Source organism: Mustela putorius, unplaced genomic scaffold (genome assembly GCF_011764305.1).
Source record: "Mustela putorius furo isolate JIRA1106 unplaced genomic scaffold, ASM1176430v1.1 tig00000083_pilon_pilon_pilon, whole genome shotgun sequence".
Taxonomy (NCBI): Eukaryota; Metazoa; Chordata; class Mammalia; order Carnivora; family Mustelidae; genus Mustela; species Mustela putorius.
This window is the reverse complement of record NW_025421273.1, coordinates 15374767-15389796: the sequence shown is the minus strand read 5'-3', so window position 1 is coordinate 15389796 and position 15030 is coordinate 15374767. Positions and strand designations below refer to the sequence as shown.

The window sequence follows — 15030 nt, the reverse complement described above, 5'->3', positions numbered from 1 at the left end:
TGCTTATCCTCTTGCGCCCCCTAGTGGTCATGGGCCTGCTCACTGCTGTCAGGCGCGCCTAATCACAAAAGGTTCAAAAAGACACTGTCCAAAACAAAACAAAACAAAACAAAAAAGACACTGTCCTTGGGCTAGTTATGGGGCCTTCCAGAATAAACCTCAGCATTCTTTCCTGTAATTGGGCCATCTTGTCCTTGTTCTGGTCACACACTGTGAGAACACAGACCAGTGAATCTCAGCTCAGTCCAACCTAGGACTATCCCATGTGATTAGCTCCTTAAAAACAGAAACACACGGAGCAGGGGACTGTGGAGGAGGGGCCCACTGGGGCAGGGCAGGATGGACAGGGAAGGCACCCCACAGCCCACAGTCCAGGCTGGCCAGGATGAGTAGGACTAGCAGGCAGAGGAGTGAGAGGAACGGAGAGTGTGCCCCAGGTGGAAGGCCCAGAGCATGCAGGGGCCTGGCAGAGATGAGAGCCATGTGTGCTGGGCACCGTGCAGGGGGCAGAGCACAGGGGATGGGGGGCAGATGAGAGGCTAGGATGGCAGGACAGATGTGAGCAGGGCCTGAGCCCGCTGTGCCTGGGCGCGGTGGGAAGAGGCAGGATTGCAGGTGTGGAGGACGAGACAGGGCTGAGGAGTCTGCTGGGTCCATGTCCGGCTGGGAGAGGCATCCTCGCCCTGGGACATGGGCCTCCTGCACACAGCAGCGGCCCCCTGCTTCCACGGTCCTCACGGTCATTCTGTAGGGTGAGCAGCTGCCCTCTGAGCCTTCCAGACCCACAGAGTCCCATCTGCCTCTGGCCAGCATTTCCTACCCTAGGAAGGGGTCTTTTCCGTGAGTCCTGTCCTGAGTCATGATGCCATGATGGGACGGGGAAGGGGAGTGGGGGACTGTTCTCAAGTCTGACCTCGAGGGAACCACTCCTCAAGTCAGTGTCACCTTCAAAAATCTCTTCAAACCCTGTGTCCCAGGCTCTCTGAGGCCCCAAAGCCCAGGAACCCTATGACCTTTGTTGTGTCTTTGCCTTTCTCTTCCAGGGCTGTGGAGGCCAAAGGTCCCAGTGACAGGGAGGGATGGCCATAAGAAAGGTCCCTCTCTGGTCACATACGTGCACTGAACCCCTCCCCAGAAGTGCGGCCCCCTGAGGAGCTCTCACTCTGTACCAAGGGCTTTACGTCTATTACTCCGCGTCAGCCTCGTGATTCCGTCCGCAGCCAAGAAGCAGACTGGGGAGGCTCACAGGGCATGGGGGTGCCAGGATGGAGCCCTTTGTCCTTGGCGGACTCTTGTTGCAGGGCGGGGCACTGACCCAAGGGTTTCTTTTCCCAGGACACCCTGGAGAGAACCATGTGCCGGGCGCACATGGCAAAGATGATCGAGTCTCTGAAACTCCAAATCCAGGAGGAGACCAAATGCCGACTGGCCGCCCTCTCCCACGGCCTGGAGCTGCTGACCATCGAGGGGAAGCTCTCCGGGAGGCAGAAGGAGGAGCTGCTCACCCAGCAGCACAAGGCCTTCTGGGGGGAGGCGGAGCGTTTCAGCAGGGGTGAGTGAGCCCCGGCTGGTTCTAGGGTACACAGCCCTCCTGTGCCAGGGTTGGGGAGAGGAGCTGGGCCTGGGGGACAGCTCAGAAGTTTCAGGAGACCTTCAGGAGACCAGCACAAGCTGTGATCCCCTTCCGGCCCTTGGAGACCTTAATTGCTCTGAGTCTTGCTTGCCTTCCCCATAAGGCTGCCCCTAGGGGCGGGGATTGCCTGCTGCAATTAGCCATCAGTGACCAGGCTGACAGAGTCCCCAGAGTTCCTCTCACAGAAGCCCCTGGACCATGCAGAAGGCAAAGGAGGGTGGCAACACCCGGAAAATGCCCAGACATGTGCCACTAAGCCACAGCCAGTGGCTCGACATGAGTCCCAGGGCCTGCTCAGCAGCGCAAGCGAGGATGGGCAGTGGCTGAGCCCGTGGGGCAGGAGAGGGAACCCAATGTGGCTGTTTCCCATGCCCATCCTCCAGCTCCTGGGGTGGACCCTGGGAGGTGGGCAAGTCAGGCCTCAAGATACTGAGGGCATCCGAAGCTTAGTCCAGGTCCCATCATTAGAAAAAAGGAACTTCTGGCTGCAAGGCTGGTACCCCCTCTGCCACCAGCATCAGTTGCCCCAGGCCTCCGGGGAGGAGAGTGCATCACTGTCCTGCAGTCCTGGGTTCAAGGCTGCATATCCTCCCCGGGGCCAGGACTGGCCACACAAAAGTGGGGCCTCTCTCGGTCCCCATCAGGACTGTCCAGGGCACGGAGTCCATGCGCTTCACAGTTTCCCCAGCGGACTCTGACGCCCACGCCGGTGTGGACACTGTAGGACCAGGGGTTCTCCAGGGGTCTTGGTCAGCTCGGGCCACAGTATCAGGATAGCACAGATGGGGGGGGGCTTACACATCAGACCTTTCTTTTCCCCTGTTCTGAAGGCAGTGAAGTCCAAGAGCAGGGGGCCAGACCAGTCAGGTCCCAGTGAGAAACCGTGTCCTGCTGGCAACTGGCCACCTTCTCTCTGTGTCCCCACATGGCAGAGAAGGCCTTCCTTGGACCTCTTCCTCTTTTTCTAAGGTACCAGGCCTAGTGGACTAGGACCCCAGTCTCACGAACTCATTTACCCTTTATATGCAGTACCATAGGGGTTAGGGGTTTTGTGTTAAAATTTAGGGGGAATGGAATTCAGTCCATGGTGTGAGGTTTTCGTCGCAGTCAGTGGCCCGGTCCTCTATCTGCAGTGGCTGGTGTCCCCTCCGCCATGCCTGCCTGCTATCTTTCAGAGATGGAGTCAGAGGGCAGGCACTTAGAGCTGGGACCTCAGGCCCTTCCATGAGGTCTTTGTGTCCCTCAGCATCACGGCTTCTGTGACCATGTGGAAGCCTGCTGTTGGCTGGAGTCCGGACCGTGTAGAACAAAGCACATCAGGCCTTGGGGGTCATTGCACACAGGGACCTGGGCTCTCCCAGTGGGAAGAGGTCCCAGCAGCACAGGGTGACAGGGACAGGAGGCCAGTACAGCCCCCAGTGATCAAACTCTGTTGAACTTGGACAGGACAGGGGAGGCGAGACAGTCGCAGAGTGGAGGGAGGACCCTGGGCAGAGGGAGGACTCTGGTCTCCCTGGACACCTGGTTGCACTCTTTGGTACCAGAGGCTAAACATTCTTAGACAAAACCCAAGGAAGTGGGCTTGTCTTACAAGTGTGGATCGTACGTGCATGCTCATGTGAGAGTGTGCGTGTGCGTGTGTGTGCGTGTGTGTGTGTGTGCATGCGCACACATGTATGAAATGCTGAAACAATCATCGCCCAGAACTGCAGACCCATGGGGGCCTGGCCCTCATTGACTTCTCTTGCTTCTACATTCCACATCTCCCTAAAAGCCCAAAGGAGAAGGACCAGCCTCACTTTTTGTCTCCTCTTCCAGAAGCCCTCTCTGGGGTCCTCCTACACGGCCCATCAGCCCTCATCCTTCTCATCCCACCACCCGGTCCCTCATCCCGCAGGACACTGATTCTCCCCTGCCCTTCTCTGAACTTCACCAGGAGCCGACTGAGCCCAGCCCCCAGCACTGTTCTGCCAGCCCCGTGACCTGGGGGAGGGTGAAGATTCGGCTCAGACCCCGCCTCTCTGCCAACCTTCACCTTCCGCACCAGGCAGAGGGGCTTGCCCTTGGGCTCCCCCCCCTCCTTGCATCTCCTGCTGATTTAATAACTTATCCTCGTGGTTTTTAGATCTCAACTGCAGTCTGAGAGTTCGAGGGCGTCCTGTGATCCCAGGCCCCTCTGTCCTCTCCTTGTGCCTGTCCTTCCCCCCTGTGACCTACGCTTTCCACCTTTTTCCCCACAAAAATACCTCTTCTTCATCTCCTGGTCAGGTTGGCCGGTCACCCTGCACAACCACAAAATGTAGCCCCTTGTGGTGTTCTGAGCACTGGGCCCGAGGAGGGAGTGGGGGGTCCCTTCAAATAACGTGGGGCTATGGGCTTTGAGTGGTCAGGGGCGCCTAACACTGGCCTTTCAGAAGCACCTCTACTTGAAAGATAAAGCCATGTTTCTCATCCTGAGCAAAGGCAGGAGACCGTGAAGGTCTTGCCTGGGGAGTAATATGCAATGTCCTGTGGCTGACTTTAATTTCAGATTTTGCCCAGCGAGGCAAAGGCCTGGTTAAGGCGTCAATGGCTCGCCAAGCAGAGGAGATGGCCAAGCTCACACTGGCCCAAGAAGAGGAAGAAAGGAGCTTCCTGGCTGAGGCTCAGCTGACCACGGCCCCGGGAGAGTTCCTCCAGGTAACCCTGCTCCCAACTCACCCTCACATCCATGGGCACAGCCAACCCAGAGGAAGGGACATCCGTGAATGGGAGGCTCCATGGCAGAACCAGGGAGGTGACCGGACAAGAACATGCCCTTGTCTTGACAAGGACAGGGACAAGGAGGCTTGCTGAACAAGAAACAAGAGGACACCCTCCTTGAGGTCATCAGGCTAGGATGATTGGGGGGGGTGCTTTGCCCCTGTATTTCCCTGCTAATGGGTAGGGTCTGGGGCGCCTGCTTGTCCATACAGCACAGTGGTCAAGCATTCGGGCACTGGTGCCTGGAAATGGGTTGAAATCCTGACTTCGCTGCCAAGGAGCCGAGTGATCTCGGACGTGTTGCTCCCCATCCCCCAGCCCTCAGCTTCCTCATCTTCACAATGGGAGTCCTGACACCTACCTCACAGGTTGTCCTAACAACTTGGGAGACAAAGTGAGGGGCAGCCATGGCCCAACTATTTGGGCCTCTGCATTGGTGTGAGCTGCACCTTGTCTCACCTCTGCTGGGGGTACGGAGGGAGGGTCACTGAATCCAGGCCCCACCCAGAGCTCAGGCATAGGACCTCCCTGGGGCCAGCTTGGTGGCCACAGCAGCTCCCCAATGAGAAACCAGGAGAAGAGACCCCATCCCCTCAAGGAGCCTCTTCCCAGGTTACGAGGTAGAATGGGGGGCTGTTTCTGTCCTGGAGAAGATGCAGCTAAGTAAGGCTGTAGGATTATGCTGCTCTGTGTGCTCAGAGACTTCTGGCCATCGCATTGCACAATCCTGAGTGCAGGGGGGGGGGGGGGGATGGTCCAGGTCGGCTCTGCCCAGCACCTCAGCGCAGGCCAGGCGTGCACTGGTGCTCAGCAGACTTGGATAAAGGAAAGAGGGTGGAAAAGATGAATAAAAGAATGAATGAATGAGTGAACGAATAAGTAATGAACTAGGGGCGTTTTCCCCAGGGGACGTCCCTAAGAGGAGTCTGTCCCTCTGATCCTATCCAAGGCATGATCTGAGGAGCCCATTCTTTGGGCTCCTTGAAGCTGGATTCAGCCACGTGGTCAGGGCTGACCACACTGACCTCTCACAGCCTATGTGCTTTGCCCCTGCTAGGTGGTGTGCTCTGCTGGGTGATCTCCCAGGGCCTGGGTGATGGTCCCCAGCAACTCAGTCACAGAATGATGTCTGGGTGGCTTGTGGCCAGGATCAGGTTTGCAATTTGCAGCCACGCAATATCCCCATGCTTCGGTTTCCTTGTATATAAATCAGGGACGACATCCTCCAGCTATGAAAGTGGCCCTTTGGGGGAATTTTTCTAGGAAAAAAAATGGGCATTTTCCCACAAGATTCAGCTCCTGTTTTATTCACAGGCTTTTCACGCGGTTCTGGAGAGGCAGAGGTTGACCCAGAGTTCCCTGGAGGAAGAGGAGGACGTCAGAACTACTGAGGCCGTGGCTGTGCTCTGCCAGGTACGTGGCCTCACAGTGGGATCTGCAGAGAACCCTCCAGATCTGCACATGTGTGGAATCCATCTCCTTGTGGGTCGGACCCCAAAGATACAGGCTCAGGTCCCACTCTGGCCCTCTGGCTGGGCAGTAGACAAGCCACACGACCTCTGTGGGTCCTTCTCTGCCTCACACACCAGGGTCCTATTGGAGACACCTTCCATTTCTGGGGTGTTCAGGATTCTGACCTCCAAATGCACCAAACGTTCTCCCAGGAATGGAAAGGAGGCTGGCTTTTGTGGGAGTCCGCAGGCAGTGCAGTGTTGAGGATGGAGGGCTGGGAGCTGACCCCAGAACAGGGAGCCTGGGTTGGAGGAACAGCAGCACCTCTTTCTCCCTGGGCAACCTTATGCAACTCCAGAACAGGGACGGGGGCTCCATGCTGGCCTGAGGACTGACTGAGGGATCAGGAGAGACCACCCATCCCCTCCAAAGTGACAGGGGCCTCCTCGCAGGGGATGATGACCAAGACACAGAGCCCTTGCCTCGGGCAACCCCAGAGCTCCTGGAAAGCAGAAACGCAGACATCTCAGCACGAAGGAAATTGACAAGTGCTGCAGCGATGGGAAGCGCATGCGGGGTCCGCTCCAGATTCAGAGATCCTGGGTCTGCTTTCTGGCTCTTCCCCTTCCTCACTATGTGGCCTCCAGATTTGAGTGGGCCATAGCAGTTCCCAGTTTCCGTGTCTGTGAAATGGGGACAATGATAGGCCTTCACAGGGGCGATGTGGGCACCGAATGGGCGTGAAGTCCTTAGGCAGCAGCTGGCATCTGGGACGTGCCTGATCCCAGTTGGCTCCCGTTACAACATCCCTGTTCACGGGTACAGAGAAGAGGCATGAGTGATGCCAGGGGTTAAGGCCGGGTCAAAGACAGCTGTCTGCAGGAAGTGATGCCTGAGCCAAGCTTCAAAGTGGGAGACAGGCCTTGTGGATGAGCTGTCAGTGTGCATCCCAGGCCCAGGAAAACATCTAAAGGTGGGAAATACAAACTGTCAGCATCCTGGCAGCTATACTGGTGAAGGGTGTCTGTATCGGTCAGCTCAGCCACTGTAACAAAGCACCCTAGACAGGGGCTTAAACAGCAGACATTTAGTGTCTCTGTTTTGGAGACCAGAAGTCCAAGGTCAAGTAGTGGGCAGGGTTGGGTTCTGATGAGGACCCTCTTCGTGGGTACTAGATGGCCACCTCCTTGCTGTGTTCTGACCTGGCCTTTCCCATGTACTCATAGAGAGAAAGAGCTCTGGGGTCTTTCTCTTACTAGGACACAGCCCTATTGGCTTAAGACCGCACCCTATGACTTCACTTACCCTCAGCCATCTCTTTGAAGGCCCTATCTCCAGATACTGTCACATTGGAGCTTAGGGCTTCAGTATTTGAATTTGGGGGGCACAATTCCATTCATAACAGTAGCCCCCAAAATGTCTTATTCTCCTGGAACCTCAGAATGTGACCTTACTTGGAGGAAGGGTCCTTGAAAATATAATTAGTTAAGATGAGGCCATCCTGAATTAGGGGGTATGATGGACATCCCCATAAGAAGACCACATGCTGCTCAGTGTGGACCTTGTGGTAGGGCAGGGACATCCTGGCTCTGGAGTCAGGTGCCTGGGCTCCATCCAATCCCAGCCAGACCATCAGCCAGTTCTGGGCTCAGGACCAGCTTATCTAACTTGTGCCTCAGTTTCTCTATCTTAACTACATTCTGATGCACAGCCAAGTTTGAGAACTACTGTTATGGAGGAAATGGGGTTGGTCTAGTGGGCTCATACTTGTGGGGCAGGTGCCCTTGATTCCCTGTCCTGTGGGCCCCGAGCCCACCTGAGCCCACCCCTAGTAGGGGACATTTTCCAGCAGGCTGAAGCTCTCTCTCCTAAGCCAGGGTTCGAGTTAAGATCTTGGTCAACTGAACCCACTTTCCTCCTCCACAAAGCAAGGCCAAAATGCCCATCAGGTGTTGCTGCTGGAGGAATGAGCATGGGGTGCAGAAGCACTGGGCCAGTCTCAGTGGGTGGCAGCAAATATATCAATTTCAATAAAGGCTTGTGGTGACTCTAAAGTGACCATGGTCTTGTCCCTCTAGCAATGTCCTTGGGATGTTTTGTATTTGGTTTTCCTGGGCCTGGGGCTGGTTGCCAGGCCTGGGAGGGCCTAAGCCATGAAGGTAAAGACTCCCTTTTTTTCTAACATTGGGAGGGGTGGTCAGGTGTGGAGAGGTTACTCCTGCTGGAGTCTGTATCTTAGGAGATGCTTGGAAATACCACGCATGTGAAGGTGTGTGGTGCAGGTTGAAGGTGTGCTTGTGATTCTGTGCATCTGGGTAGATGCTTCTAAAGGAGATAACCAGGTTGTCAGTTGGTTAGGCGTCTGCCTTCTGCTCAGGTCATGATCCTGGAGTCCTGGGATCAAGACCTGCATTGGGCTCCACACTCAGCAGAGAGTCTGCTTTTCCCTCTCCTTCTACCCCTCCGCCTGCCCTCCTGTGTGTGTGTGTGTGTCTGTGTGTGTGTGTCTGTGTGTGTGTGATTGGAGAGCTGCCTTTTCTGGGTTTCCTCTGTGCTTTGTGGAAAGCCCACAGCCCTGCCCAGAGCAAGAACATGACTTGTAACTCCATCACATGCTCTTGGCTTCAGGAGCTGTACCGCGGCACCATGGAAACTTTCCAGAAGTTTGTGGACCTCCTTTTCCTCGAGACGCTGCCAGGCGTGATGGGCCTCTCCCGGGCAGAGTGCGAGTACTTGAGGCAGGAGGTCCAGGAGAACACAGCTCGGCAGCTGGGGCAGTCAGATCGCTTCCGGAAGCAGCAGTGGGAGCTCTTCCAAGATCTCCTGGAGCAAGACAAGCAGGTGGGCATTTTGGCCAACTGGAGCTGGGGTCTGTGGTTTTTACACTTAGGAAGAATAATGAGAAATTTCATCAGTGCCTGTGCTGGACACTTAACCAATGCTGAGCCCTGCTAACCCTTCACAACCAAGGTGGGCAGAGAAGAGAGTAGAGGATGGGAAGTCAGTAGATAATGCCTCTGACTGGTCCATCGAGAAAGGACAGTGATGCCTGTGCTTTCGGAGGGCAGAAGTCAACAAGAGAAGGTAGCTCCTGGGGGAGTGGACTGGTGGGGAGGTGCTCACAGGGAGCTCCTGCTTTCCAGTGAAAACCTGTTTCCTCATTAAAACTGGGGATCCATGCAGTAGATAGAATAATGGTCCCCAGAGATGACCACATCCTAATACTCAGAATCTGTGATTAGTCACTAACAAGGCAGAAGAGACCTTGTCCAAGTGAGTGTATTAAGGATATTGAAATGCAGAGATGTCCTGGCATACCCAGGGGGCCCCTGTGTAATCACAGGGTCCTCCTAAAAGGGAAGGAGGAGGATCAGAGAGAAGAAGTGATGACTTGAGCAGAGGACAGTGTGGTATGGCCCCAAGCCAAGGCAGGCAGGTTCCTCCAGAAGCAGGAACAGGCAGGTGCAGACTACCCCCACCCTGGGGCATCCAGAAGGATCACAGGTCAGTCAGCACCTAATTTTAGCCCAGTAAGACCCATGTCAGACTTCTGACCTCCAGAACTGTAAGATCATGAATTTGCATTGTTTTAAGTCACAGAACTTGTAGTCATGTGTTATGGCAGCAATAGGAAACTAATATACATTGGTTTTTATTTTAAAAAATTAAGACTTGTAAAATAAAGGAGGAATTTCCAAATGGGACCGTACTAAAGCACCTGCATTTCCATCCTTTCCTGCTTCCTGCACACCACAGGCTGTAATAAGAACGTGTTTATTAGCCCAGTACCTAGCAGTGACCAGGTGACACAGTCCTGGCTGATGAGACTAAGTATGGTCCCTGCAAAGAGATTCCCTTCTAATACAAGAGCTGAGTGTTGCTAGGAGAAATCATCCCCTTCTTTGGCATTCCCTATTCTTCCTGCCCAGAGCATGTGCAAGAGGCCTGGGGCGTGCCAGCCTTCCATTGACTTAGAGCCAGGATGCAGCAGGAGGACACAGGTGGATGGGCTCAGGATGCCACTGTCCCAGCCCTGGACTGCCCACCCCTTGGAAGCTTGTTATAAGAAACAATTCCTGCCTCATGACCATGGGGTCCAATTCCTACCGAAGCGCACTGGCCTCCTGAAAGGGAGAAGTCTTCCAAAGCAATAAGCAGGAGCTGTCCAAGGTACCTAGTAAGGAGTTGAGGGCATTGTGCCTGCACAGGGCCGCTCACAGCCATGGGGCCGCAGAGGGCCTGGCTTCTTGTTAGACCTCCTGCTAATTCCGTTTAGTTCTCCAACAGCTGCCTCGTGTGTTCCTCTCAATCTTTCTGTCTCCTGCTATTGGCTCTAAGTTCCTAGAGGATAGCAACTCTGCTTTCCGTTCCTCATTCCCTTATTCAAAGTCCAGAGGCTGGGACACAGTGAGGGCTCAGGAAATGTGGCTGCATTACCAACAACAATGATGCAGCTTTGGAAATTATCACAGGGTCACCTTACTATTCTTCCAAGGGATGGAGTTGAAGCTGAATCCATTGGGTTCACACCAGTCCTGGGCCCAGACCACTGAATTTACAGTCTCTGGGGAGGATGGAGGACAGGCTGGCCATGCGAGTCTAATGTGCCTCTGATGAAGGCCCCCCAAACAGGAGAGAGGTCCTTTGAGAGGCAGCGGTAGTTTACAGATGGGACCCTAACCTTGTAAGCTGGATATGTGGATTTGAGCCAGCATAGCCCTGTCCATGGGCTGGTTGGCACGGGCCGGTTACCTGAATTCCCCTGACCCCATTCATCCCTGGCATTTTGCAAAACTTGCTAAATGTCTCAGAATCTCTGCTCCTGAGTTAAAAGTAAGGATCAGGGGGCATCTGGGTGCCTCAGTCATTATGTGTCTGCCTTTGGCTCAGATCATGATCCCAGGGTCCTGGGATCAAGCCCCACATCAGGATTTCCACTCAGGGGGAAGCCTGCTTCTCCCTCTCCCACTTCCCCTGCTTGTGTTCCCTCTCTCACTGTGTCTCTCTGTGTTGAATAAATAAATAAAATCTTGGGGTGCCTGGGTGGCTCAGTGGGTTAAAGCCTCTGCCTTCAGCTCAGGTCATGATCTCAGGGTCCTGGGATCGATCCCCGCATCGGGTTCTCTGCTCAGCGGGGAGCCTGCTTCCTCCTCTCTCTATGCCTGTCTCTTCTGCCTACTTGTGATCTTTGCCTGTCAAATAAATAAATAAAATCTTAAAAATAAACAAACAAGTAAATAAATAAATAAAATCTTTTTAAAAATAAAAATAAAAATTAGTATTAAAATACCTAACAGGGTTGCAAGGTAAGACCTTTCACAAAGCTTTTCTCTCATTTAATGATACTGATATTGAAAAAAAATCCAGAACTTCATTTCTGATAAATTATTAGATCAATAGCCATAATGCATCTGCAGCCCTTGAGTTATTATAAACAAATATTAGACAATGCATAGTTTCTGGTTTTTACTTCCTATTTATTTACTTAGTGAGTATACATGTGCCTGTGAATTTTCTGTGGCTTTTGCAGGAGGGTTTCAAGAGTTCTGCATGCAAGAAGCAAGCAGTGTGGTTAATGGCTTCATCAACTGATTGAATAAGTATGACCCAGGACCGTTTTCTCAATGTGTATATGTCATAATTAATTTACTGATTGGGTGTTTAATTGTCTTAAATTGCCACAAAATATTTAGAGATGCACGTGCATCCTCACTTACCAGATTTCCTCCTTGATGATAAAAATAAGCAATGCGCTTTCTATGCTTCAGATGAATATTTAGTCTGAGAAGAAAAGCACCAACAAAACTTCATGGAAAATGAAACACACACCCGGATTGTACAAATCTTTTCCCACATTGTCTTCTACCCAAAGGGCCGTAGCAATTTCGTGTCCTGTTACTCAGGGAACACAAATATTATTAAATATTATGGAATCTGTCCATTACCCATTACCCAGTTGGAACAGGTTGTAGAATGGTGGTTCTCAAAATGTAATCTGTCCTAATGTTGCTTTCTGGGCTTTTCCCCAGTCCACTGTGCTGGGTACTCCCAAAGGTGTCCCCGTCCTAATTCTTAGTGGCTATGAACATAGGACCTCATGTGGCACAAGGGACTTTATGTATGTGGTTAAGTTCAGGATCTTGAGATGGGGGAGAGTCTCCTGGACTATCCAGGTGAACCAATAGAATCACCAGGGTCCTGTATAAGTGAAAGGGAGATGCAGGAAAGTCAGAGTGATGTGGTTGGAGGAAGAAAGCCCAGCCAGCTATCACTGGACTGAAGATGGAGGGAGGGACTACTTGCCCAGGAATACAGACGGTCTTCAGCAGCTGGAAATGGCAGGGAGGTGGAGTTTGCCCCAGAGCTTCCAGAAAGCAAGTAAGCCTGCTGACAACTCAGATTTAGCCCCTTGAGCCTCATTTTGGACTTCTGACCTGCAGAACCATAAGCTGCAGTTTGTGTTGTTTTCAGCTACTGAGTGGTGGGAGAAACAGACTCAGTGTGAGAGTAGTGGACTGCCCTAGGGGAGTCTGCACTTTTTTTCTTTTTTTTTTTAAGGGAAGCAGGCTCCCTGCTGAGCAGAGAGCCCGATGCAGGGCTCTATCCCAGGACCCTGGGATCATGACCTGAGCCGAAGGCAGAGGCTTAACCCACTGAGCCACCCAGGCACCCGGGAGTCTGCACTTTTCACAGGGCATATGGCGGTGGGTGTGGTCCATAGTAGCTCGTCCCATTGTCAGTAACACCCCCCACGGTCATCAGTCCATCATGTGTTAAATCCTGACATCATCTCCCATTCTCCCCCCCACTCTCCCAGCCCCACTGCAGGCAGGTTTCCCTCACCTGGCCACCGCACCTGCTCCTACCTGTTCCGAGCTCTCAGTCTCCTTTGCTGGTTCCTTCTCACCTTCACTGCATCTGCCCCTGGAGTGGCCCAGGATGCAGCCCGGTGCCCTTCTATCCGTCTGCATGTACTTTCTTGGTGACCCATCCAGTCACATACCATCCGTCCTGGTGTCCTAAGGCTGCATGACAAATAATCACCAGTGGCTTAAGACAAAATACATTCATTTTCCCACAGTTTCTGCAGGTGAGGAGTCCAGACATGGCTTCACGGAGTCCTCTGCTTGGGGTCTCGGAGCTGCAATCCAGCCCATGGCCGGGGTCTCATCTGGATTCTCGAACAGAAGAGAATCACTTCCAAGCTCACTTACATGGTTCTTGGCAGGATTCTGTCCCTCAGTTTTTGGACTGAGGGCGGCACCTTCCCTGTTTATGTCATCAGCTCAGGATGCATTCCAAACGCCACTCTCTGCCTGAGAGCTTCCTGTATTTGATGAATAGGCATGGACCTATCCCATGCTCCAAAACAGAATTGTTGGTCTTCCTGCCCAACCTCTCCATCCACACTCTTCCTCCATCTTCCCGTTGACAAGGCCAAAATCCCTGGGCTTGTCTCGACTTGCCCTTTTTTCACCCCCAATGTGGAACTGACAGAAAGTCACACAGACTCTCCTTTCTGTCTAGTCCAGAACGGAGCCACTTTCATCATGTCTGCCTTTACACCTGGTCACAGGTACCACACCTCTCATCTGTGACAGCAGGCCCCCAGTTTCCCTGAATCTGCCTCCACTGCTGTGATCTATTCTCAACCCCCAGCCAGAGTGATCCTTCAAAAACATACCACATGACATTGATTTTTAAGATGCACATTTTAAAAACATTTAACAGCCTGGACGTTGAGATGCATCATAATTTAATTGGCAGTGATTTGTCTCCCTTAGTGATACTTAAAACAATTGTGCATCTTATAATTGCCAGTACATCAGCTTTGCTAAAAGACACAGTCACATTATGTCACTTCTTTGCTATAACCCCCCAGTGGCTTTTTTCTTCATGCGGAGAAAAGCCAGGATCCTCACCATGCCTTATGAGGCCTTCCATGTTAGGGTCTGGCTTCCCTCTGACCTCCTTGTTCTGCTGAAGTCTTTGCTCCCATGTCACCCTCCTGTGAGACCACCCCCGCAATGAAGCCTGCCCTGACTGTGTTTTTTAAAACAGCAATGTTCCCTTCCCTCAGCATGACGATGTTTGCCTGAGGTGCTGGCTTTAGAACGAGCCACCTGTAATTCGCCCCTTTTATGGGAAGACACTACAAAACCATGAGGGTGTACCAGTCATGTCCTGATTGCTTCTCCCTTTCGTTCCTTGGTAACTATGCACTTGAAATAAAGAGTAAACTTGCCCAAGGTCCAAAATCACCAGGTAACAATGACCAGGCCAGCACTCTAGCCCACTGAAGCAGCTTGTTGCTTCTGAATTTAAGCATTCATGAGCCAGCATTTGATAACATTGGAGAGGTTGGTGTGACAATTGTAGGCACCTTGGAGTTGGATGGCCTTGGTCCCCTCGACTGTGTTTGAGTCCTGTTGCTGTTTTTATCTGCATTCTGAAGTACCCACCAAAGACCCCCATATACTTTAGTGACTGTTCATTTACCAATTAGAGCAGCAAGGCTGTACAGAATTTTCTTCTTCTTTTTTTTTTTTTTTTTTTGAGGGGGCTGGGGTTGGGGCAGGAGAGAGAGAGAATCTCTGCCTAATTCTCCATTGAGTGTGAAGCCTGAATCAGGGCTCAATCACAACCCTGAGATCATGACCTGAGCCCAAATCAAGAGTCAGAGGCTTAATGAACTGAGCCACCCTGGCTGTAGAGAATTTTCTATATGAAGTTCTAGCCCCCTAAGCACTCTGACAGGTTCTTGTAGACTCCTTACAAGAGAATCAGAGATTGACTTTGATGAAAATTCCAGGGGCACCTGGGTGGCTCAATCAGTTAAGCATCTGCCTTCAACTCAGGTCATGATCCCAGGGTTCTGGGATCGAGTTCCATGTCAGGCTCTTCACTGAGCATGTCTGCTTAAGATCCTCTCTCTCCTTCTCCCTCTGCTCTTCCTGCTCCCATCTCAAAAAAAAAAAAAAAAAAAAAAAGGATCCAAAGCCATAAAGATAAGATCTAAACAACACCATTGGTGATCTGAGGCTTCTTTGTAGGGTTTTTGTGGATGATATGAAGGTCTCCATTGAGAAGCCCAAAGAATCTACAAACTATTGCATCTATTCAAATTGCTTAGTAAATTTCCCAGATACAAAATCAGCATCCCAAGGCAGCAGATTTCCTGCAATACCAGAAGCACTGAGTGA

The 15030-nt window shown here is 52.3% G+C and overlaps 1 protein-coding gene across 4 annotated transcripts in view; it reads left to right on the top strand.

Moving 5' to 3' along the window:
* Positions 1-15030, top strand: part of EVC (EvC ciliary complex subunit 1) — a 61746-nt gene that overhangs the window by 30430 nt on the left and 16286 nt on the right. For all 4 annotated transcript variants that reach the window (XR_006605370.1, XM_045075524.1, XM_045075519.1 and 1 more), the window contains 4 exons: positions 1336-1552; positions 4164-4312; positions 5690-5788; positions 8456-8668. Coding sequence is in view for 3 of the 4 variants with exons in the window: in XM_045075524.1 (XP_044931459.1) it covers positions 1336-1552; positions 4164-4312; positions 5690-5788; positions 8456-8668 (678 nt within the window). In the remaining variant the exon portion in view is untranslated. The remainder of the gene's footprint in view (positions 1-1335; positions 1553-4163; positions 4313-5689; positions 5789-8455; positions 8669-15030) is intronic.